Source organism: Balaenoptera physalus (assembly GCF_965194825.1).
Source record: "Balaenoptera physalus genome assembly, chromosome: 16".
Lineage (NCBI taxonomy): Eukaryota > Metazoa > Chordata > Mammalia > Artiodactyla > Balaenopteridae > Balaenoptera > Balaenoptera physalus.
In genome coordinates, this window is record NC_138898.1 from 41,736,737 (window position 1) to 41,762,153 (window position 25,417).

At 43.0% G+C, this 25,417-nt stretch overlaps 1 protein-coding gene across 6 annotated transcripts in view; it reads left to right on the top strand.

The window, feature by feature from the left end:
- SPTLC3 (serine palmitoyltransferase long chain base subunit 3) overlaps positions 1-25,417 on the top strand; it is a 132,927-nt gene that overhangs the window by 89,688 nt on the left and 17,822 nt on the right. For 4 of the 6 annotated variants that reach the window (XM_082428604.1, XM_082428605.1, XM_082428601.1 and 1 more), the window contains exons 9-10: positions 3,028-3,247; positions 11,641-11,767. In XM_082428604.1, coding sequence (XP_082284730.1) covers positions 3,028-3,247; positions 11,641-11,767 — 347 coding nt within the window. Of the gene's footprint in view, positions 1-3,027; positions 3,248-8,930; positions 9,442-11,640; positions 11,768-11,931; positions 25,415-25,417 lie in introns of those variants that run through there. The other 2 variants (XM_082428603.1, XM_082428606.1) reach the window with 2 other exon arrangements.

The window sequence follows — 25,417 nt, forward strand, 5'->3', positions numbered from 1 at the left end:
AACAACTGGGTTAAAAAATGGGCCAAAGACCTTAACAGATACCTCACCAAAGATTTACAGATGGAAATAAGCATGTGAAAAGATGCTCCGCGTCATATGCCATCAGGGAAAATACAAATTAAAACAATGAGATACCACTACACACCTGTGAGAAGTTCACAGTCCGGGACACTGACAGCAGTAAACGCTGGCGAGAATGTGCAGTAACCCGGAGCTCTCATTCACTGCCGGTGGGAATGCAAAATGGTCCAGCCACTTTGGACGACGGATTGGTGGTTTCTTACAAGCATGCTCTTACCATACAATCCAGCAATTATGCTCCTTGGTATTTACCCAAAGGAGATGAAAACTTGTGTCCACTCAAAACCCTGCACACAGATGTTTGTCGCATCTTTCTTTATAATTGCCCAAACTTGGAAGCCACCAAAATGTCCTTCAGTTGGCAAATGGCTAAATAAACTGTGGTCCATCCAGACAATGGAATTTTATTCAGCACTAAAAAGAAATGAGCTGTGGAGCCATGAAAACATGTGGAAGAAACTTAAAGGCATATTATTAAGTGAAAGAAGCCAATCTGAAAACGTTACGTACTGTATGATTCCAACTACATAATGTTCTGGGAAAGGCATTACTCTAGAAACGGCAAAAAGATCCCTGGTTGCCATGGGTTGGGTGTGGAGAGGGATAAGTAGGTAAGCACAGTGGATTTTTAGGGCAGTGAAAGTAGTTTGTGTGATATTATAATGATGGATACGTGTCATTATGCATTCGTCCAAACCCATAGAATGTATGATGCCGAAACTCAGCCTCTGTGCACCAATACCAAATCAAATCTTGGAGACAGAGTTTTGGGTGAAGTAGAAAAGAATAACTTTATTGCTTTGCCAGACAAAGGGGGACACAGCAGGCTAATGCCCTCAAAACTGTGTGTCCCAACCTGGGAGGATTTGGTGAGGAGTTTTATAACAAAGGTTCAAGGATGGAGTTGCTGATAAGGATCAGGGTGTGTGCAGGGCCTGCATTCCTTTAATCTGGCCTCGGGTGGTCTTTTGATGAGCTCCTGTGGTTCTGGAGGTTATCAAACTGACCTCTCTGGAATGAAGAGTGCTTCATCAAGTAGTTAACATTTTCCATTTGTTGGGGGTTTTAGTTCTGCCAAAACTTGGAAGCAACCAAAATGTCCTTCAGTTGGCAAATGGATAAATATGAGAAGAGCTCGAAGATATTGTTATGTGTATCCCTTGGGCCGTAACTAGGACCCTGACCCAAGGCCGCACTATTGTTTCTTGACTGCTCTTCCCTTGTCTCTGCATCCCTTCTCTTCCCTGATTAGCAACTGTTTGAACCTGCCCTTTGGAACTCAGGGAAGGTCATGAAAGCTGAAACCTATTTCCTACAAATAAGAAACAGGGGACAGAAGGCTTTTGTGCCCAGGATCCCCACAGGGTCCTGCTTGGTTTCACATACAATGCCAAGAGTGAACCCTAATATAAACTATGGGCTTTAGATGATGATGCACCAATGTAGGTTAATCAGTTGAAACAAATGTACCACTTTGGTGGGTGATGTTGATAATAGGGGAGGCTATGCATATGTCAGTCGGGGGTATATGGGAAATCTCTGTACCCTCTACTCACTTTTGCCATGAACCTAAAACTGCTCTGAAAAATAAAGTCCTTTAAAAAAAAAAAAAAGCATCCAACACCTGTTGGTCTGGGTAACTACATAACAGCTGGACTGTTTTGACTGAATCGACCTAACACTTAAATTATTTTTTAATACATTAAATAAATACATAAACTAATTAAGAAGAAGGGAGAAGTTCAACTCTGTTTGTGTCAATTGACTAGTTCTTGAACTAAATTAATGGGTTGCTTGAACTGTTTGACAAGCTCCTTCATGGGGGTGAGGGTGTGAGTCTGTGTGTTTTCATAGAATTCGCCAGTCAGTGCAGTCAAAACTGTGTGAGCTGTGGACACAGCTTACTAAGTGTTCTGAGAACTGATTAAAGACAAGAGTTCTTCTAAATCCATTGGGTTCCAAGAGGTGCCATGTAAATATGAATGTTCATTTTACTTGCTTATTTATTTCCTGTCTTTCCCTTTGCTGGAGGACTAGAAGTGTTTTTGCAATTTAAAATACCATGTAAATTTACCAAATTACAATAATACCATGAAAAATTAAGCACTTATGGCTAAAACAAAAGTTGATCTATAGCAGTGGTTCTCAGCGTGCTGTCTCCAACTAGCAGTATGGGAATCTCCCAGGAGCTTGGTAGAAATGCAAATTCGAAGCCCATCCCAGACCTACTAAATCAGAAACTCTGAGGGTGGGACCCAGCAATCTGTGTTGTAACAAACCATTCAAGGGATTCTGATGCTCACTCAAGACTGAGAACCATTGCCCTAAAGGAAAAGAAGGGACACCGCCAGAAGCCTCGAATAAGCCTTTGAGTTCAGTAAGGACTGAACAGGAGACCCTAAGGACTTTCTCCCATGCTTTAATACATTTATGATGTCTTAAAGTTCTTTTGTGTGATTTTAATTCCTTCTTTTAATCTTTGGCAATTCAAGCACTGAGTTTAGGTCAGACAGAACTGGGCAAATAGACAGTAGCAGGCTGATAAAGACACATCAACATAGAGCAATTTAATTAAAACTAGCAAAATACCTAGAATCCAACATGGTCAGTCTAGTTATGCTAGTCGGCTTTACTAATATTGATAAATTGATCAACAATGCAGTGAGCTGTTTACTTGGGAATTAGCTATAACAACTCAAAGCACTTAAATCCACTGAATGTAAATTATTTTTTTTCCCCAAGTGAAATAATGCCAGAGCAGCCTTACAAGATTGAGAGGGTGGTCTCCACCAAATAAAATATGCCTTAAGAAGAAAGGAATGGCATGTCCCTGTCATCCCCGTCTGGTGCCAGGGCAGGCTGTCTGAGAAGTACTGAGAGGGAGAGTGACACAGAGCTTCCCCGGAGGGTACACACCGGTGACGAGCATTTCTTCTTATGCCCTAGCATGGAAGGTTCCATCGTGCGTCTGCCCCAGATCGTGGCTCTAAAGAAGAAATACAAGGCTTACCTCTACGTAGATGAAGCTCACAGTATTGGGTCCTTGGGCCCGACCGGCCGGGGTGTGATGGAGTTCTTTGCAATGGACCCCAGAGATATTGATGTATTTATGGGCACATTCACCAAAAGCTTTGGCGCCTCGGGAGGTTACATAGCTGGAAGGAAGGTAAGAGACAGATCCCTTGTGTCTGTTTAAAACCTGAATGCCCTCGGAATGTAGTCTGCGGGGTCTTCTGATTTCCCTGAGAGTTTCAGTTCAGTTCAGCACACTTGACTGATGAAGGCAGCCTTGCCACCGTGTGTTCACAGCCACGGGAGGCCCAGAAGGTCAAGGAGCTCATCCTCTGATAGCAGAGTTGCATGTGATGAGTAATCACATGATCATAAAAAAGACAACACCAGCTGTGCACACAGGCAAAGACAGTACAAAGGAAAGGGCAGTACCTAAGAAGTCTTAGAATGAATGCCAGTCTTGTAGACAAAGGATGGGGCGGCGGGGTTGATATTTCAGAAAGAGGGAATGATGTCTAACAAGCCACAGAAGTGATGCTGCAGAACTGTAAGTCTTTTGGGTTTTGTGGCGTGAAAAACGCAAGGTGGGTGGTAGAAACAGTGAGCAGACGTCAGATGTTAAGGACACTGACCCTGTGCTACAAGCTGTGGGTTTTCAGAGTTTTAATCAAAATAGTAGCAAGATCGGAAATGTCTTTTTTAGAGATTTTTCTCTGCAAAATAATTCTCTTCCGCAATTTTAGATAAGCCATGGGTCAAATCTTGTCATCCTCTGATACCTTATCTAGGTGACTTAAGATTCTGATCTGAAGGAATCAGACTGTTAAGTATTATCCCTGTCATTCTACTGCCAATGTCACCAAGGGGGTTGCTAAAATAAAACAAATGCTTGAAAGGATTTTAAAAGAAGAGGGAAGGGGCGGAGAGAAGGAAAATGAAATATTAAAACCTGGGTTTCAGGGCTCAAAGAGCCAGTTAATCTGCTGCTTTATATGACGGTTCAATCCAAATCCTGATAGCTGTCTCCCCCAGGCCTACACCTGTCCCAGAGACACTGTGACAGTGTAGATGGCTCCACCCAGGAGGGCAAAGAAGGCCCCAAAGCAGTGCATGCAGGTGGCTCGATGGCTTCTCTAAAATTCCTGATTCCTCACTCATTGTCCCCAGCAGGAACAGGAGTTCAGACTCCTGGTAAACCAGTTAGACAAACCAGGGAGTACGGCTGAAAACAGTCTGGTTGTGGAAAGCCCATGATTTAGAACAACAGATTTTATTACGGCCACTGACCCTGCCATGAGATGCACAAATGCTTAAAATGTCCAGAGCTTTTAGTGGTCTTTACCCTTCAAGAAGCATCACTTTCTTCCAAGCTCAAAGCATTGTTGTTCAGCGTCCTTCCACTGGCCTGTGGGAATTCGCTGGGTGATGCTAAAAACATAGGGAATGCCCAGGATCTTACAAAACTCAGCTAAATCTGGTGAGAGGTTAAACTTCCCTCTCCTCGACTGTCAAAGCAATGGGATCAGAGGGTCTCAAAGTAGGCGCGCCCCCGACCCAGGCTACTTGGCTTTGTGATTACTTTAGCAGAAGTTCTGAGCTACAAAATGTTTAACCAAGCGTAACTCTGTTTCCTGAACCAAAGGCACCTGAATAAACTGAAGCGAGTGGATCCTTGAAATGTTGTCAAATTTGGTAGCTGTCATCATGTCCCCCTTAGAGTTCCTTCAAGTGATACCCGCTTTAAACAAAGGCTCACGACGGCCCGTTCAGTATGGTTCTCTCACATACTCTCCATCCTGAAGTCAGGTGGACTATTTTAAAAGTGTATTTGCTCTTGTCTATGTAACTTCTATTGATTTGGGGTAGATACAGAGCAATTGTGAAAATTATTTAGTATTTACATTAATCAAGAGGAAGATAAAAGTATGTAGATCATTTTTTGCTCATACTTAGACCCAGAGGGCTTCATCATTTCCCCCTTTCCCCTCTCCCCACCCACCCCCCCCCGCCCTCCCCTTCACCTTCCCCTCTCGCTCCCCCTCCCGTTCCCCCTACTCCCTCCACAAATACTCTGCAGTCTCTGAATTTACCACTAGGTGGCAGCAAGAATTAGAGAGTGTTTGGCTGACCCATGCAGAGACCTACTGTCCTGAAACAGCAAGATGCAAAACCTAGAAAACACAGGGTAGTTTTCAAGATGTGAAGGGTGAGCAGGAGATAGGAGGTCACTTGAGAAAGTGTCTGCCTGTGCCATTCCCTGATGATTTAAAAATCAGTCAGATAAACACCTGTCTGGCATCGTTTTGGTGAGACTGTGATAAACCCAGATAAACTGTGGTTTCCTTCTAGCCTAATGAGCCCATGAGTTAATGGAACTTATGCATCTGCTCCTCAGTGCATTTAATTTGTTAAATTAAGTTAATTTTATATTATGTATAGTTTCCATTTAAATCATAGTTTTTATCCCCCTGGACTTTGGAGAATTTTCACTTTCAGTTTGTTTTAAACTATGCTTTTTAATTGATAGGACATAGGATTGGGCAAATGCTACAGATTTGTTTGAAAAAAAAATCTTTCTAGTATCTGTTTAAATAATTTGAGTTCAGTTTTCAGAGTTTCATCATACATATTTTTTCTGGATATTTTAAAGTATATATCTCAATTTGGGGGAGTACTGCAAAAATATCCAGCATTCTAGATACTAAATACTACAAAAGCAACAAAATTAACCATAAAAAACGTTAAAGTGCACACACTAGGACTTTACATTTTTCTGAAATCTTAATAATTTCAAGTTCACTCTGCTCATGGGCTTCCTAGTAAACCTTGAGATTTGAAAATAATTACTTGAGTCCAAAAATCTAGAAAACTATAAAACTGTCTAGCTCTTAACTCTCTTTTTAAATGTGAAGGTCAGTGTTAGTGGTACAGGGACTATATTCCTAATAATAGTTTCTAGCAGGCTCTAGAAATCTTTATGTAGCAGGTCAAGGCAGATGTGTCACGTGAGAAAAAATATTTGTAAACACACAAAAGAAAAATTGGTTTGGTGCTAAGATACAACTACAGAGAGTAGAGATTTTTGTCCTCACTTCAGCCTTCCTGTAACAAAATGTCCTACAAATCCATCTCTGCTCTTGGAGTTTACTGCCTTGGCCTGACCTACTCTCCCAACCTCAGGGAAACTGCTAAAACAGTCTCTCAAGAGCCAGCAAGGTTTTACTGTTTTGCCCACTGTGAGTTCGGAGCTGCTGTAGCTGATCCATGAACAACCTACAGTGAATCTTTCTCTCCTTTCAAGACCTACAGGTGAAATGTCAGGTACTTACTTCTCTCCACCTATCAGAGCTCCATGCCATGAATGGCTTCTTGGAAGAAAGCCTGAGCTGATGGGGCTAGTTTCCTTATTTTTATTTTTTAATTTGCATTAATTCAGTTGCTGAGGAGATGGGGTCAACACTGCAGACCCCAGCTTCTAGGATCCAGGTTTTTCTCAGGCAAGGATCCTGAGTCCTCTTGCATGCCTGGGGTTGAGCACTGGCTTTCAAAGCCTCCACTGGCTGACCAGAGATTTGCAAATGAATGAAGCAAAGGTGACCCTCCTGACTGATAGGTTGCAGGGCTGAGATTCTGGAGGAGGGGACTGGGCAGCCAAGTTTGGCGTGAGTGTTAGCCCAGAAGCCTGGGTGCCAGACAAAGGCAGAAGCCAGCTGTGCCCTGCGTGCTCAGCCCTGTCTGTATTTAACAGCCCTTTGAAGTAAATGGGGGTAATGGAATGAACGCCAAGATGTTTACCCTAAGAGCCTCCTGTCTAACTTTCTCAGAAAAGCCACCCTTGTCCTTGAACTCCAGGCTCAGGGTTCTGCATTTACTAATGGCCTTGGAAACCTTGGTCTGAAGAGACCTCTAACCCAGCCTGAAGGAAAACACAACACGGACTCTCCTTAAGACCAAAGCTAACTCTTAATTCATGGCTCATGGCATCCAGTGGGCACATGATAGGAGGAAATCGGAAAACCAGGAACCAAGGCTTCCTTGATGTTCTGCTGAGGGGACTCCAAGAGTCCCACTTTCTGAACCACACAGGTAAATTACCTCCCATCCACACACTCAGATTCTGAGAGAAAGTGGACTCAGTCTGAAAGAAATAAGATTATGCGCAAGACAGTCTTACTGTTAAAAGGAAGTGATACTGTGCCAATGAGGCATCTATTCAAACTAAGGATGCATGTGACCTTGGCTTTGTGAAATTTCTCAATTTGATAGGAAAATTGGGGATTGGGGACATAAAGACCCCTTTAGGGATCAAAGGCAGCTTTGTTTTGTGTCTTTGATCTTTGTCAGCAATGCCCCAAGGCTACAAGAATATTGCTATACCTGTTCCTAAGAATGCAGCTTAATACCTCCCTCTATACTTCAGGGACCCTCACCATCCTTCCTTAGCCCCTAAACCCTTCTGCTTCCCATTAGACCATCAGTATTTACCAGAACCCCACTAAGTACCCACCACTATGGATTATAAGAGAGTGTACAATAAAGTATATAACTCAGTTCCCTACTCTCAAGGAGGTTCCAGTTTCTTTGGAGAAATAAATGTAATAGACAGGAAACATTTTGAGACTGATACAATTCAATCTGTGGTTTAGAACTATGAACACTTGAGTATATTAGGAATTCTCCTCTTCCCCTCCTCCTCCAGGGGTGCAATCTCTGTGGATTAGGGAAAGCACCACAGGGATAAGTAGCAGTGAAGGTGGTCTTCTCTGTGCTCCCTGGGCCATTCCCCACCCCATGCCAAGCCAACTCCTCTGGTCTGAAGAAGTAATACAGTGCAGAGCTAAGGGGGGTGCGGGGGGGCGGTAATCTCGGGACAGACTGTTTGGGTCCAAATCCTTGTTATCCAGCCACTTTTTGCACTTTTTAGTTGGATAATTTTCTGACCTGTTCCATGACTCAGTGATCCCACCTGTAAGATGGAGATTAAAATAATACCTATCTCATAGCATTATTGTGAAGCTGAGTTAATACATGTAAATATACATGTAAAATACACGTAAAATTCTTAAAATGGAGCTTCAAGCAGCCGGTGAATATCAGCTCTGGGTCTATCAATGAACTGTCATCTCTACCATCTTTGCAGTCATGCAATCTGCCATCAGGTCTGGGTTCTCCTTTCTTTAGAATGCCTCTCTTTTCCTTTTCGCTCCTACTGTTAACCACCCAATAAGGATGGAGGAAGTGCTGGGCTGAAAATCTTTGGTTTGATGCCCGGGTCTACCAACATGCAGTTATGTAAACTTACAGCATTACAAGGGAGCTGGAATAAAGACACTGTAAGAAATTTTTATATTTTGATCCCCTCCTCCCAACCCATGCTCCCAGTGTTAAGAATCTCTGAGATGGCAGTCCATTAACAATAATTGACAACAGCATCAGGTATTCAATATGTACCAGATGCTTTTTAAGCACTGTGTATGTATTAACTCATTGAATCCTCACAAGGACCCTGAGTTAAGTATTACCATTATCTCATTTTTCAGAGAAGAAGACTAAGGCAGAGAGGCTTAGTAACTTGCCCATGGTCACATATCAGTAAGTGGCAGAGCCAGGATTTGAACCCAAGTGATCTAGTCTCAACAGCCTGTCTTGTAACTCTGCGGTCAGAACTCCCTTCGAGGGAACAACCCCTCATCACCTTTTCTTGGAGGCACTAGCTTCTCCCTCTGCCCCCATTTGATTCCTCCATCCTGTGCTGATTAAGATGCCATCTTTATTACTAATTTCAGCACGTGTCCATGCCTCTCCCCTCCTCTATCCAAATCTACCCATCCTTCCAGGTCAGATCATCTCCTCAAAACAGCTCTTTCCTGACCACAGGAGCCCCATCATCCCATTTCCTGCATCCCACCCGCTCCCTCTTCACTGGCTTCCCCAGCATCCTGCTGGAAGGCACCAGCTCTCAGCAGAGAAAGAAAACACCTGCTTCTGCTCAAGGAGGATTGTGAAGAGCAGCTTGGCTGCGGCTACTCTGGAAAATGACCGCCTCTCTCTCCCTGACCCTCCCGCCACATCCTCCATCCTCAAATTGAACTTCCTGGATACCATGTGGCCAGTGCCTTCAGTCAGGCCAACGTCACACACATCCTCCTCAGATACAGTGAAAACACTGTTTTTATGAGATTCACTAAACAAAATAAAGGACAGAAACTTAATTTTGATTTTAATGTAAGTGGAGAATGGCTGCCAGGGACTAGGCTTTCTATCCTCCTCCTCTTCTTGGGCTCCTGCATTCAGAACATAGCCCAGAGCACATCCTTGTACAAACTTGCTGAATGGAAAGATAGAAGGAGGGAAGAGGCAGGGGATAGGGAGAGAAGGAGGGGAAGGGAAGGAAGGAAGGAAAGAGGGAAGGAAGGAAGGAAGGAAGGGAGGAAGGAAGGAAGGAAGGAAGGAAGGGAAAGAGGGAGGGAGGAAGGAAGAAGGGAGGGAGGGAGGAAAGAAGAAAGGAAGGAAGGGAGGGAGGGAAGAAAGGAGAGAGAAAGGAAGGAAAGAAATACTTAGAAATGGAAAGAAAAAGGATTTGAATGGAGAATTTAAAATTAAAATAATTAAAGAAAGGAAACTAAAGATGCAGACCTACTAGAGAATGGACTTGAGGACACGGGGATGGGGAAGGATAAGCTGGGACAAAGTGAGAGAGTGGCATGTACATATATACACTACCAAATGTAAAACCGATAGCTAGTGGGAAGCAGCCGCATAGAACAGGGAGATCAGCTCGGTGCTTTGTGACCACCTAGAGGGGTGGGATAGGGAGGGTGGGAGGGAAGGAGACACAAGAGGGAAGAGATATGGGGATATATGTATACGTATAACTGATTCATTTTATTATAAAGCAGAAACTAACACACCATTGTAAAGCAATTATACTCCAACAAAGATGTTAAAAAAAAAAAAAAAAGAGAGAGGGAACCAGAGTAGAAGCGATGGGGAAGGAAAAGAAGAAACAAACCAACAAAAAGGAATGAAGAGTGTGAAATGAAGGAGAAAGGAAGTCGGGGAAGCAGGAGCTTGGAAGAGGGGATTTAGGATGAGGGACATGTTGAAGGAAGCAGTAAGGACAGGATGGAGTTACCTGTTTCCCCCTGTGGGCCAGGTAGAGGCATCATGTCACCAGCCACCTGTAAGGCAGGCCACTCCCTTTACTATGAACGTTTAGGAAAGTTCATAGTAACTTTAGGTACTCTCTACTTACTTACCTATTAACTTTAGTTACTAGTTCATAGGAAGAAAAACTATATACATTTTAAATGCTTGGGTAACGACCCATGGTTGGGAGCAAACACGACACCCATAACCCTAGGGAGAAAAGTGACGGGCGGGCACAGTCCCAGGTGCGGAGGTGGGAGTGGATGTGGCAGGTGAAGGGGAGTTGGGATGAGATGGACCTGCTCAAAGCAGAGCTCTCCCCAGTTCATCTTCCAAGGAATGGTCAGAGTAGATCCTAAGTGGGATCCTAAGCTGTCTCATTATCCTGGAAGAGAAGGTGGCTGATGCTTTACAGACCCCACTGCTAATGCAGAGCCCCTATGGGCCCACTAGCTTTTCTGCAGGACAACCCCGAGGGTCCTGGGCTATGAGTCAGGACAGGTGGGCCAATGGATGGTCTGCCTGGCCAGGGCTGAGTGCCTCCATGTACCAGCTCTGAGTCCCCCACCATCGCTGTAGAATGAGGTGATTGGAGCTTCTTCAGACTCTCAGCATGCTTACCTGGAACCTCAGGTTTGGCCTCAAGGGTCAGACATGCAGGTAGAGAATCATTCCTACCACTGTACGGACTAGCATCCTGCATGGGTCAGCGCTTCAAATAGGGTTACACAAAAATCCCAATAGTTGTCTCTTGCTCAAGGCACAACTAGAGTTTATCTGGTCCTCACCTCCACACTGGTTTAATATCTCTCCTCTCCCTTCTGCTGCTCCCTTCCCCTGAAAGTTTTCTTTTTATCTTTGTCTGTCTTCTTTCTTCAAGACTTAATTCTACTTCCTCACTGGAGCCTCCCTTATCTACTCCCTCTGGTAATATCCCCTCTCCTTCCTCGGCCATCTGGTAGCCCCACTGCATAAACTGGTCTGCACGTCTTGTTATTTTTCCTGCCATTACTCCTCCACGGGCACAAGCTAATGTAATATGCTCAAGGGCAAAAAACACATCCCGGATTTTTCTTTGGACTCTCCTGAATACTAAACCAGTGCTCGTATGGGCTAGGTACCCAAATAAATGTCTAGGAAACTACTTTTCCTTTACACATCTGGTTTTGCCTTATAGAACTCAACTCCAAATTTGCAGCATCCCATTTTTATATACCTTCTAGGTTGTTTAGGGAGAGACTAAGAAGAAGGGATAGAAAAAATAAAGAGTTTGGTGATGCCCATTGAAAATCAGACCACATTCGAGAATCAAATGTCTTGTGCTATGATGGGTGGAGATGGGGCCACCAACACTGAGATTTATTTGCCTTCTTTTTGGATTTCTCTCCTGTATTAAAGGACCTTGTGGATTATTTACGGGCTCACTCACATAGCGCTGCTTATGCCACCTCCATGAGCCCCCCGATAGCAGAGCAAATCATCAGAGCAATGAAACTCATCATGGGACTAGATGGGACCACGCAAGGTAAGAGGGTCTGCAGCAAGCAAATCTCCCATGAATTCCTTTCCTAGACCTCTCCCTGTCTCCCTTCTGCCCCATCAACTCCCCCCTTTTCAAATATACATTTCTGTCTTTTTTTTTTTTTTTTTTCTTTTTTTGGCCACATTGTATGCCATGTGGGATCTTAGTTCCCGGACCAGGGATTGAACCCATGCCCCCTGCAGTGGAAGTGCAGAGTCTTAACCACTGGATCGCCAGGGAAGTCCCTATGCACATTTGTCTTAACCAATTTGTAAATCAAGCCATATGCACATCAATAGTACATAATACATAATAGTACAGAGTACATAAATGTACTAGAACTGCCGTCAGCACACAAAAAAGCAGAGGATGCTCTTTTAAAGCAATGAAAACTTTCTAATTCACCTCTTAATGTGATCAGCAAATGTGGATAATTTTGTTTATGAAGCCACACTTGGTGTGTGTTTGCCTGTGCTTCCATGGAACTGTCACTTGTGTTTCCCTGGGAACAAACTAGTCAATTTAATATTCGTTTTTTTCATCCACCCACCCATCTATCTCATCATTCATTCATTCATTCATTACCAGCCAGGAGCTGGGGAGAAGAAATTCACCACTGCCCATTTAAGAATATATGGACAAAACACTCACAACGATAACTTACCAGCCATTTCTTTGATATTGGATCACCACAGCCAAGGTGTGCTACTTTGTTCAACTCAAATGAGCTTAACCTTTTTTTTGAAAAATGGTTTCATCAAAGGCTCTTGGAACTCTCCATCTTTCATATACAGTTTATAGAGCTTCTACTATTTATCACAATGGGGGACAGTGATGACTAGGGCAGTTCTTGCTGTCAGGCAATCTAGTGAGTGTGTTTGTAGAAGCAGCAAATTACCCTGGCCTCAGACCTGCTCACTGGATTATACAATCCTTGTGCCCTGACCCACCTCTCAGCTGATGTGAAACCCTATACTGTCTAGTGCAATGTTCCAAGCCTACTATTTCAGTAGAAATATGGAGAGACCCATCATTTTTCAATTTTATTAAAACAGCAGAATACTTTATTCACATACACATTTTACCCAGAAGCCTACCATATATACAACAGATTAAACCAAGGCTGGTCCGGATGACGTAGTGTCTCTACCTACCTCCAAACCAATGGTCCCTGAAGCCCTTCCACTGAGCCCCCCTGCTCCTCAGGTCACTGGGTTGAAAAGGATAGACTTTTCTTTTTCACTAAAGCAAGAAAATGGCATGGAGGGTGACTTTGTTCCTCTATGTAAAATGCAATGATTGACTGACCTCTCAGGTCATTTCCAGCCACGTTTTTTGGGATTTATGATTCTGTGTCTTATTGAATAGTCCGTGTGAAAAAGAAATTCGTCGCAAAGCACCGAGCTGATCTCCCGGTGCTATGCTGCTGCTTCCCACTAGCTAACTATTTTACATTTGGTAGTGTATATATGTCGATGCTACTCTCACTTCGCCTCAACTTTCCCCTCCCCTTCCCCGTGTCCTTAAGTCCATTCTCTATGTCTACATCTTTATTCCTGCCCTGCCACTAGGTTCATCAGTACCATTTTTTTTTTTTTTTTTTAGATTCTGTATATAGGCGTTAGCATGTGGTATTTGTTTTTCTCTTTTGCTTTGCGAGGACCTAGAGGGGTGAGATAGGGAGGGTGGGAGGGAGGCTCAAGAGGGAGGGGATATGGGGATATATGTATGCATATGGCTGATTCACTTTTGTACAACAGAAGCTAACACAGTATTGTGAAGCAATTATACTCCAATAAAGATCTATTAAAAAAAAAAAAAAGGAAATGCGAATCCAGTCCATCCATGGTGCAATGCTTAAGGCATAAACTGAAAGCAGCTGCCTGGACTTGACTCCTGGGATACTACTTAACTTGCTGTTTGGTCTTAGGCAAGTGATTTCACTGATCTGCTCAACCCTGAGCAAGTTACTTGTCTGTGCTTCAGTTCTTCCAGCTGTAAAATAAGGAAAGGGATATTGATGAACTAAGGGTTTTGTGAGAATTAGGTAAAATAAGACATATAAAATGCTTCATTATGACTGAAAACAATTCCATCAATAGCAAGCATTGTATAATTGCTTACTACATTACTTGGTATTATTCCTGAGGTGTTCAAGAAGTATTTGGACTATGTCTTGGAGAAGCTGTAGGAAGGATTCTTGTGATGCAAGTGAGGTAAGACTAGATTTCCTTCAAGGTCCTGGATTAGTCAGGATAAGCTAAATTATGCCAGTGTAACAAATAAACCTTGAGAATCTCAGTGACTTAACTGAATCGAGGTTTATTTCTTGCTCACAGATCTAATACCAGATCTAATACAAATCGGACATCTCCCTGCCCACTTCCTCTCTGTAGGAAGTGACTCAGGCTTCTGCGAACTTGAGGCTTGGCCATCTCAGCACCTGGCCTCCACAGTCACCATGGTAGAGAGAAAGAACATCAGCCTGGAAGTGACATATCACCTTGCTTACCATCCATTGGCCAAAACTAGTCACATGGCCCACCTGAATTTGGGGAAATGGTGGTAGTAAATTAAGAGATATGGATATAGATATGAATAAGCAGATATCTTTCAACCTTCTAAAGCCAAAACTCAAAATAGACCTGTCTCCATTCCCACATGAGCTGTCCAGTTGTGTGAAAAAACTGGTCCGGAACCACTGGAACTCTCGCAAAGTCATCTTAATGATCTTCTTGACTATGTGCATTTCTTAATGGAAAACAATTATTTGAGACTAAAGCTAAAATGCCAGTTAAATGAATTGTCCTATGATGACCAGAATTATCCATTGGTCATATTTTCAAGATGAATAACTAGAAAAAAGTTACCCTGAAAATTAGCCTATGTCTTAATAAAGATCACTAATTTCTTAAGCCCTGTAGTGTATATATTATCAGCATCCGTTGATTAACATGTCCCCAACTTGACAATCTTTTCCTTCCCGCCTCTGGATGGCTTTACCACTTCATCACAGACAGAACTCACTCTGTTTGTCTGACCAAAAAGATCTGCAGAAAAGTTACATTTAAAGACATGATCATAAGAACTTTGATAGCTATCTATTATCAGTTTTTCTTCCTCTGAGGGGAGAGATATTTCCCTTGGTTCTCTCTCCTGCCTTATAATTAAAGAATTGCCTGGTCATTATTTTTAACCTCCCAGTTAAAGGGTCTCACTTCACTCTTCTTGCCATCTTAAGAGAAAAAAGAAAGAAATGAGAGAAGGATACGTGTCCAGTCTGTGTTCTCAGAGTCAAGTTAAGAGGAATCAGGGAGAAAGATTGGACAGTTTCTTTTCAAAGGAACAAACAAAAGAAAGTGATAAAAAAGAAAACTGACAGAATCATCAGCCAAGTTTCAGATAGTTCAGCCTGACATGGCTTTTGAAGAATTCAAAAGCACACAATGAATCATCACGCTGGCCTCATTGACAACAATGCCTGCTTTAAATAAGATAAACAAGTCTGGTTGGGAACGTTGCAGTAACTCACCCCTTTCTGCAGAGATAGACCAACTCTCAGGGTAAAGTTGCCCAAAGCTAAAAGGGCTGCACTTCGTCGAGCTGCCTTACGGGATCTGAGAAAACACCCCGCTCCGAGCCTTGATCTTCGGCTGCTCCCCTGCCGCTGTGATTGGAGCCTTTCAAGGCTTTGTTTTGGGTTGAGTTTGGGGAGCGGTTGGCCAGATCTGTTGCTTGATGAATGTCTTCACTTTAATCTGCAAGGCAAAGCCATACGCTTCAAAGAAAGGCAGACTACAGGAATAAGGTCAGCGTTCTTTGAAGCCAAGGTTCAAAGATGAAATAGCAGTCCCAGTGAAATGACAATGTTTATGCACAAACAGCCACCTTGACTCTGCAGCCAGGCTGCTCGTGGAGTTAATGCACCACAATCTGAGGGGCTGCAAGCTACCCAGGCCTTCCACAGGCACCGAGGCCCTTCTCATCTCCTGGCCTGTCACTTCGTGCAGCACAATGAACGCAAAGTGGAGATTTGGCTTCTCCATCCTAATGGATGTTGGGTCGTCCCCCAGCCAAACCAGTGCTGTAAGCCCTTCAAGGGCAAGAGCTGTGTCATAAATTCATTTGGTGTCCCTCTGAGTGCCAAGCCAAGTGCTCAGCTTAATAAATATGCCATGACTCAATTTCCATCTTGCAGACCCACTCGATTTCAGGTCAGCATTTATGCTAAACAAGGAGCCTTGAAAGGCACCAAGATGGAGGGAATGTTTATCTCATAGGACTGGGAGCTGGGAGTCAGTCCCACACCAGTTGTGGCAGCTGAAGGGATGACTCAGTGATGGGGATACCTCAGTGATGAACACCACTTTTGAAGAGGTCCAGAAAGATGGCAGTTCTGTCATTTTCTTCATCAAGACATGGTCCAGGCAGGAGGGTGAGGCCCAAGAGACACCAGACACTCCCCTAAAGAAAGCATCGTCAACAATTGTCTTATTATTTATTTAAATCTTTGATGCATATTTTTCAATTAATCAGTCAACATTCTTTTTGAACCCCCAGTTTGGGCTCTCTGTCCCCTAACTCTGGGTAACCTTTCACTTCTCAGAGAAAATAGAAGTTGTATTGCGTGGAGGGTTTAGGGTGTGTGCTTTGCAGCCAGACTGCATAGGGCCTGGTCCTCGACCCCCCACTTGCTCCATGAATGGCAAATTGCTTACCCTCTGTTAGCTTCAGTTCCTTCATTGTAAACTGGGGTTGTGGGGAGGATTAAGTGATGTAATGTAGATAATGAACTTAGCATGATGCTTGATGCATAGTAAGCACCCAATAAAGGTGAAAATTACTATTATTTTTAACTCATCTGCTTTCTCCCTTGCCTTCTCTAATTTTTCCAATAGTTTTTATGCACCCTGGAATCTTCCTGTCTCTCAGGCCTCACCTACTCCATCAGCAAATCCTGCAGCACTTCCTTTGACATATCCCAGGAATCAGGTCCCTTCTCACCCTCTCCACCACCTCCTCCATCACCTCTCACCTGGATCACTGGAATGATCTCCACTCTCCACTCTTGCCATTTTATGACTTGTTCTCCACACAGAAGCCAAAATTATCTTTTAAAAAAATGTAACCCAGACCATATCACCCCTTCACTCAGAACTTTTCATTGTTTTCCATCTTTCTCAGTGTAAAGTCCAGACTTTGTCCTTCTGGGCTTCTCCTGATGTGGTCTTCCATATTTCCCACCACTCTTTCCCTTGCTTGGTCCACTCCAAGTAGCTGGCATACTTGTTTTCCTAGAATGCAGAGAACAGCTCCCACAAAGGGTCTTTGCACTTGCTGGCCTTTCTAGAACATCATGTCCAGCCAACACATGCATAGCCCACTCCCTCACTTTCCTCACATCTTTGCTCAAAATCAGCCTTATGAGAGGAGGAGCTGTATCCTTAATTGCACACCCCTTCTTGTCCCTCTAATTCTCCTCACTTTGCTTCAGTCTTAGTAGCATTTATGAGCACCTGACAAATTATACACGTATCTGCTTATTTTCTGGTTTCCCACTAGGATGTAAACTCCAGGAGAACAAGCATTTTGTCTGTCTTGTTCCTGACACCGAGAACAGTGCCTGGCAATGACAAGTTCTCAACAAATATTTGTTGAATCCTTCTCTCTTTCCCTCTTAGCTCAGCAGATAAACGACCCTTATCTCTTCCACATCTCTGTGCTTGATTCTCTCCCTTCCCACCTTCTAAAGGCACCGGCCCCCTTTCTCAACCAGGAATCTGTTCATCTCCTTCATTGTAAAAACCCTCCCCTCACCCCTTCTGTTTCAATAGCTGTCAAGTCGCACACCTTCCATTGCTGCAAGTCTTCTCAGAAGAATGGCCGTCTGCCTGTTCCCCCTACTCCTCCCCCTCCGCCATCAGCCCTCATCCTCTGCCCATTTCCATGGACTCTGTTCCCTCAGAGGTCGCCGCTGCCCACCGACCCTGTTTTAGTCCTTTTCCAGCTGAACTTGACTGACCTTTCCACCTCATCCTCTCTCCTTGAGAAGTCTTCCCTTAGTTGTGGAAGATGCTGTTCTTTTCTGGTTCTCTTGTATTTATCTGTCTGTTCTTCCTCCCCTTCTCTGCTAGTTCTTCTTCCCCATTTGCATTTGCCAGAATTCCATCCTCTGCTCTCTTTACATTCCCCTCTGCACATGTATGCCCCCTTTTTTCTTTTCTGTGATGTAGAAACGTGCTTCTCAAACTTGAGCCTGTACCAGTGTCTCCTGAAAAGGTGACGAAAACTTCTCCACTTCAGAACAGACAATAGATCACTCCATTGGCTAAGGCAGTCCTTATCTGACCAAAATGGCTCTAGGAAAAAGAATCTCTGTGATTTCATCAACTTTTCCTACTGTTACTTCAGTGCTAGGCTGATGGGATAATCACCAACGTTGTGAATCACAAAACCGTTTTTTGCTATCATATGCATGGAAATATTTGATTTGTTTATCATTGAGTGGTCAGTAGTGTTTCCCTAGAGAGGAAAAGAGTAGTGGAAATTACTTACAAGTGAAAGTAAATACAGAGTTCCAATTCCTAACATGTAATATCCAACTTCAGTAGAATACACCTTCATCATTGCTAATAAAATCTCTTATGCTTAAACAATAAAGTTAAGAAAAATAGAATTTTCTATTTTTCTTCAAAGTCACACTTGTCCCTCTTTGCCTGTAAACAGAAGGAGTTTCTGGGTGGCAGGGTGGGGGACGTGTCTGGATATTGTATAGGTAGAGAAAAACTAAAGGTAAAATCAAGATGGAATAATGAATTGTGTTCTTCCTGGAAATAAAGGAATTAGCTATACAGGATCCTCAAAAAATATAGGAATTTGACAGGATGGAATGCAATAGGCTGTTTTTCCTTTTTAATTTAATATATTTTCTGAATATAGTATTCTGGGATTATTGCTACAAAAAGATGAGACAAATAGTATTACCATCATCCTTCCTCAATCATCTTAGGTATTATCCAGATAATTTCCTTAATTCTCCACTTTCAATATTTCAATATGGAGACGTAGGCTTTGGTGAACTGTAGCAGGAAGGCCAATAAGAGAAGGATGGGGAAACTGACTCGAAAATTAGAGCTAAGTACCCCAGCCATTGTGCCAGTACAGGAATTTTGCCTCAAGCTGAGCTTCCTTTGCCCTTTAGAAAATCAGAATTGTGATGAGCCCAAGATCTGAGGAGGAAGTATTAAATAGACATGCGCCCCAACAGAGGGCCTCCTCACACTAACTTTGTGAGGTTTTTTTTTTTTTTTTTTTCTTGCATGACTTGAGAGGTATTCAAAACATTCCATCTGTGAAGAAGCTGTTACTTCGGCCCTAGAATTCTGCTTGCACATCTCATGCTGCCTTTGGTGAGACTGAGGAGTGAAGACCCTCAGTTAATGGGATCGCTCTTCTTTTTCTTCTGAGTATCAGCTTCTGGGGTAGCGAGGCTCTCCATTCCTGAACTGGGGAGGTGATGTCTTTTAAATGTGCATTTGGTTATATTACGATGTCACTACTTTATGGTGGCATTGACCATTCTAAAATTAAAACTGAGTATTCTGTCCCTTCACTGCAAAATCCCTGGTTCTAGTCCCTGAGAATATCTGAGGGGTTAAAGATCACTGTGGTTTCTGTGCAAAAAGGAACAGCAGTGGAAAAGGGGGGATGCATTCTGTTAGTGGATGAAGCTCAGATCATGTTCAAAAACACAGATAAGTCAAAATCAAAGAAAACAATTGGAGTCCTCTCTGATTTCCAGCAGCTTCCACCTTCCCTCATTTTGCACCCCTTGACCACCACCCAGCCCTTCCTTGTTCCCGAGCCTGGACACAGTTGCCCTTGTATTTTCTGCTACTCCAGCTCACCTCTCAGAACAGGCTCATACCCAAGCTTGGAGACCAGGTGAAATCTGGACTCAGGACAGCTTGGAATGGGGGTTCGTGCTGGAGTGACCCTTCTAGCACCTGCCACCAACCCAGAGAGACCATCCCTAACCACCCTTTCTAAAATATCACCCCCTCCCTTGTGGACGACTCTATCTACTCCCTTATTCTGCACCATTTTCCTTCATAGCACTTACCACCACCTGGAATTATGTACTTGTTTCCTTGGTTATTTTCTGTCTCCCCAGGAGAATACAAGTCACATGAGGGCAGGGACACTGTCCCCAACTTCAAGCAGTATATGTTGGCTGAATGAATGATCCCATTCAGTGTAAGGTTTGGCCATATCACAGCAACTATTCATAAGGCATTGGTACCACCAATTGGTATTCCGTCTATCTAGAAGATTCTCATCTCTCCCCACAAACCCACTACACCCATTCTTTATCTCCTGAATCTCTGTTCAGCCTTCTAAGTCCTCTCACAGTGGCCACAGTCAAGAAATAATCCTTCCTTCCTCTGTCTCATGAAATCTTTGGCTCTTATGTTAGTCACACACACCCTAATTCAGTCCTCCAAATTGGTAGTGATTAATTAATTAATTGTGCCTTAAGCATCAAATATGCGAATGAATGAAAACTGAATGACCGAATTTGGGACTAAGCAGATTTCCTGGACAAGGCTTGAAAACTAATCACTCTCTATAAACAACTACAATATCATTTCTTTAGAGGTTACTTATGGAATTATTTTGGTTCAAATACTGGAGTTATAATCACTTCCTTGGTAGATATATGCATAAGCCAAAATGCAGAGTTCCTTTCCTATTCTTTTGAGAAATGAATGGTTTTACATTATTACATATGCTAAGGCTTTGTCTAGACACCATCTAATACAGAGGTGAGTAAGCCAGATAACTCAAGCCATTGTTACCAAATAGCAGAAGCAAAAATGGAGTTTTTCCTTTAATTATCCAAGCAGTTAGCTGAATCCCTCACTTAAGGTTTCCTAGGGAGACACCATCCAAATCTCATAAATGCATTTGACTCACACAGTAATCAGCAAAGACTGGGCACCAGCTGATCCTCTCTGTCCAAGTTTAAGTACATTTCCAAAACAGAGGTGAGCAGGTGTTCTTACGCATCCAAAATGGCATTTTCCACTGAGTATGTTGGAGGGACCTCCTCCCCTCCTCTTCTCCATCTTAATGTTGATTTGCACTTAGGGTCTTTTTCAATCAAGAGACTTCATGTTTTCATGACATTATTTGGTGACTAGTAATGAGAGGTTGAAAAAATAAAACTAACACTGAAAAATTAGAGTTTCCCTTTACCAGGGCACCACTTAGCCAATGAAAAGTAAAAGGGTGTTAGGATTTTGAATCCTTGAAAATTTTTCATGGTATCTTTCTTACAAGGTCAGTATTAGTTAAGGTTAATTAGTTGTTGTAACAAACTCCAACATATAACACAGTAGACATTTTTTTGTTGCTCATATAGAGCCCCAAATGGGTGTAAACCCAGCCTCCTTCCATCTTGTGGCTCCTCCAACTTATGGCTTCCAAGGTTGCCATCAAAGGGGTGAGGAGCAAAGAGGTTCATGTGTGTGAAGTTTTCAGAGGCCATAACTGGAATGGTATGTTTTGTTTCTGCCTACATCCTATTGCTGTGACTCAGTCACAGGACCTTACCTAACCACAAAGCATCCTGGGAAATGAAGTTAACCACCTGCCTAGGAGGGGGAAATGGGATTGGTGAATAGCCAGCCAGTCTTTACCACAGGACTTAACCTCAGCCCAGGAAATTCTTTCCCCAGCCTTTCTGATGGACGTATACTATGGGAAGACATTGTATATTTTAGACAGTTGCCCAATCTTTCTGTATTGACTTAATAAATAAACTCTTGACCTGGAGTGGAATAAAAGTAGCTCAAGGAAAAAGAAAAACAAAGTCCAAAAGACTGAAGACAAATCTCTTCCTTTTATAGGGACTCTCGGGGCTTCTAGTCTGGCTTTTACTATAACCACTTCTGCTTCTTTCTTGTAGAACATAGTCCCAGGCCATGGCAGGTACTGAGATCATTATCATTATGATGGTGCTCAATTCCCCAATGCTGTGTACTTTTTGGAAACAGAAAATGGACCCTGGGCATAATGCTTCCCCCGAATAAGCTAAAAAGACATGAAATTGGAACAGCTCTGGAAGTCAGGCCAGAACAGGAGAGAATGTATATTTTGGAAGTAGTAACACACTCTCAGAAAATCAGGCCATTTTTCTGAAAGGGAGGATGTGATGAGACAGGAAATTATAAATTTCATCATTATCAGAAAATTATAAATTGCAATTTAAAACATACAATTTAAACACATGGACATTTAGGTTAGTTATCTGAATCAGATGGGTTTATTTTGAGTCACCCCAACTCTCTTATTCAGCCACACTTTGGTTCTTTTGAGACCATGGACTAAAAGGAGGCTAAGAGACTTTAAAAAGTATCAAACTTCCGATGTTCATCACATCAGCACCCAGCATGTGACTAATCAAGGTAAACTAGTCACAAACGAAAACTGAATTCTAAGCCCAGGTAGAAAAATAAAACTAGCAACTTCATATCAAGATTGAATTTATATGAAAATATGATTCTACTCAACATTGCTTTAAGCATTCCATCTACTTTAGGAAGCACTAAAAGCTGTGTGCTTCTGTTATGTACATGTGGGCAAATGCACTCCACATAATTCATTCTGTACCATATCTGGGATTTTATAAAAATGTTTTCCAAAGGCTTATATTTCTGTTTTGTATTCAGTTCTTAGGAGAAGGAATTGAATAAAATGGCAAGGTCTTTCAAATAACTTAATTAATTTATGAACCTCAATCATTTTTCTTTTCCTTACCCTCTGGAGAGGAAACTGAAGATAAAAGAAAAAAGAGTGAGACTTAAAATATAATGCATTCACACTGGAAAATACAACCATGCCTCGTTTTTAAATTATTTTGTCTGGATTATTTCATTCATCCTGATCATTTGTGAAATTTTATCATGAGATTGGCAGGTGAGGGACTGACCCTGCTTCTAACCCGACATGGACTTGGAGAAAGTGGCCCCCGCACCTTCCAGCTGTGACCTTGGACCTTTGCTCTGGTCCCTGCAACAGGGCACACATATTTTTACACTTGAGTTTGATAGGTTTAAAAAACGGGAGTGACTAACTGGGAAGATTTAGTGCTTTGAAGGGGGAAAGAAAGGAGTACACTGGGTGACAGCAATTCACTCTCCAGAGTGGAATTTTCTCACTTTCCTACTGTTTATATTTGACACGAGATCCATTCACAAACATCTCTTGTAAGATGTTGCGTCTCTGCAGGGCAAGCTCTTTGGGGGCTGCAAACTACACTTATCCATCCAAACTATCAGGCTTATCTCGTGGCTGTTCTTACTGACTTACTCTTCACCCAGAATCTCTGTGAGGAAGAGACAGTGAAAACCAGAAAGGACTGTGGTTAGGGAGATGAAACTGTGATAATTAGACGCGGAGTCTTTAAAGGTCATCTCAGCATCTACCTTGTCGTAGAGTTCAGCGAATACAAAATTGACTTCCTCCAAGTTCTTTTCTCCCCCTAAACCCAACCACACATCGTTGGTTCTGTCCCTCTGAAGTCCCTCCATGAATGCAGAGGAGCCCATAGAGAATCCCACCCATAATGGGCCATCTGAGGCCCCTGGCATCCAAGGCCCATGGCATTGTTGAGGGAGGACCCAGCCACTGCTTCCTAAATATATTTGCCACTTGGTTACCAGCTGGAGATGCAAAGAGAGGCAGAGAAAGAGACAGAAGGCACGGAGGGCTGCGTTTTCTAAATGGTTTCAAGCCACTGGCCTTTCAGCAACAGCTAACGCAGAACAGATGGCAGTGCTACGCTCGGCTGGCTTTCAACTGAGGGGCTGCCTCCGTCCATGATTAATCACCTGTGCTGGGGGGTAAGAAAGTTCTACCTGGTCTTTGTGTGTAGCGGGGGGAACCTAAGGTTGGGGTCAGCAAGCAAAGTGACAGGTGTTGCCTCTCTGCCCTATTGCTGCTCACGTGCTTGTAGGACCATGCTGCGGGGAAGGGGGTGGGCATCCAATAAACACAGAATTAGCCAAACTGTGGAGCCCCAGCTAGGAGGGGAAGTTTGTCTGGTTGTGCAGAAATGGCTTGAAAAATGTTCCACAACGTTCTGTCCCTTCATTTACTTCGCCTTAAGAGTTAGCCAAGCGTAGAATTTTATGGCAGTTCAGTAAATTCTGCACTTGCTTTGAGGTCTTAAAAGATTTCCCCAGCAAGAGTGTAAAGAGAATCTGTTTGTCTTTTAGATGGCACTGGGGCAAAAGGATAACATGGCCACTTCCTTCCTCCCGTCCTACAAACAAGATATCCTTTTACACCATGAGTCCTACAGAAGTTACCTCTTCACTATTGTTTCCTCTGTGTGGATGGAGTCTGAGATGGGGGAGTTGTGATGTAGCACACATGGAATTCCCTGCTGGTTCAGTCCAACTGGAGAAGAACATGATTCCAGCTGCAGGATCTTGAGGGTGAAGGGGAGTCACTCTTCCACAATGATCTTTGTTTTCTCCATCACGGGTTCATTTTCAGCTCAGCAGCAAAAACCCCAAAAGCAGGGGAGTGCTGTACCCCAGCCCAACTCTTGTCTGGAGAAGTTTGGGGAGAAAATCAGGTCAGCCACAGCCAGGGAGGATTAAGCAGGTGGATTTGTGGCTGGAGAAGGCCAGCGTGTGCTCTAGGCTAGACAGAATGTATTAGTTCTCTATTTCTACGTCACAGATGACGACAAACTTCAGGCTTCAAATGACATCCGTTTATTATCTCACAGTCTCCTGGGATCAGGAGTCTGGGCAGTTTCTTCTCTGCTCAGGCCCTGGCAAGGCAGAAATCAAGGTGTCAGCAGCTTTTTTCTGGAGTTCACACTCCTCTCCCAGGCTCACGTGTGGTGGTGGCAGAACTCAGTTTCTGGGGGTTGCAGGACTGAAGTCCCTGTTTGCTTGTCAGCTGTCAGCTGGGGCCCCTCTCAGCTCCTGGAGACTTGAATTTCTTACCATGTGACACCCTCCATCTTCAAAGCCAGCAGTGGAGAATCTCTTTCTTCAGAAAGAGCCCAGTCCTTTCTAAGAGCTCACGTGATTACGTCTTAAGTACTGGTTAATGTCGCTAAAATGTACTTTGTTTTTATAAAATAGGACTTTATGTAGTTAGATTTCCAGTGGTCCTATGCTTCAACTTGAATACTGAGAATGAACATTATTCTGGTGACTATTTAATTCTGGGGGTTAAGAAAATATCAAAAGGCATGTCTTAGGCACCAAAACAAAAAAACAAAAGAAACTGAGGAGGGTACAGGAACAACCAGATTGGCTGTAGACACCACAGGTCACTTCCATTGATCACAGAGGCCCAGCCTTAGAGGGCAAATCCAAGCAAGTCAGTTCAGTCTTTGGTGAAGACTGGAAATGAATAGTTTTCAATATTTCTGAACCACAGAATTTTTTTTTTCAAATGAAATGTACGTGGAAGTCCATTTTATACAAATTTTTAAAATTTTACAACACTCTTGTAGGACTTATTGTGTGCCAGACACTGTCCAAAGTGCTTAAAATCAAATCCTCATAACAGTATGAAATGGGCGTCCTTCTTATTATTATTGTCATTGTCATTATTCACATTTTA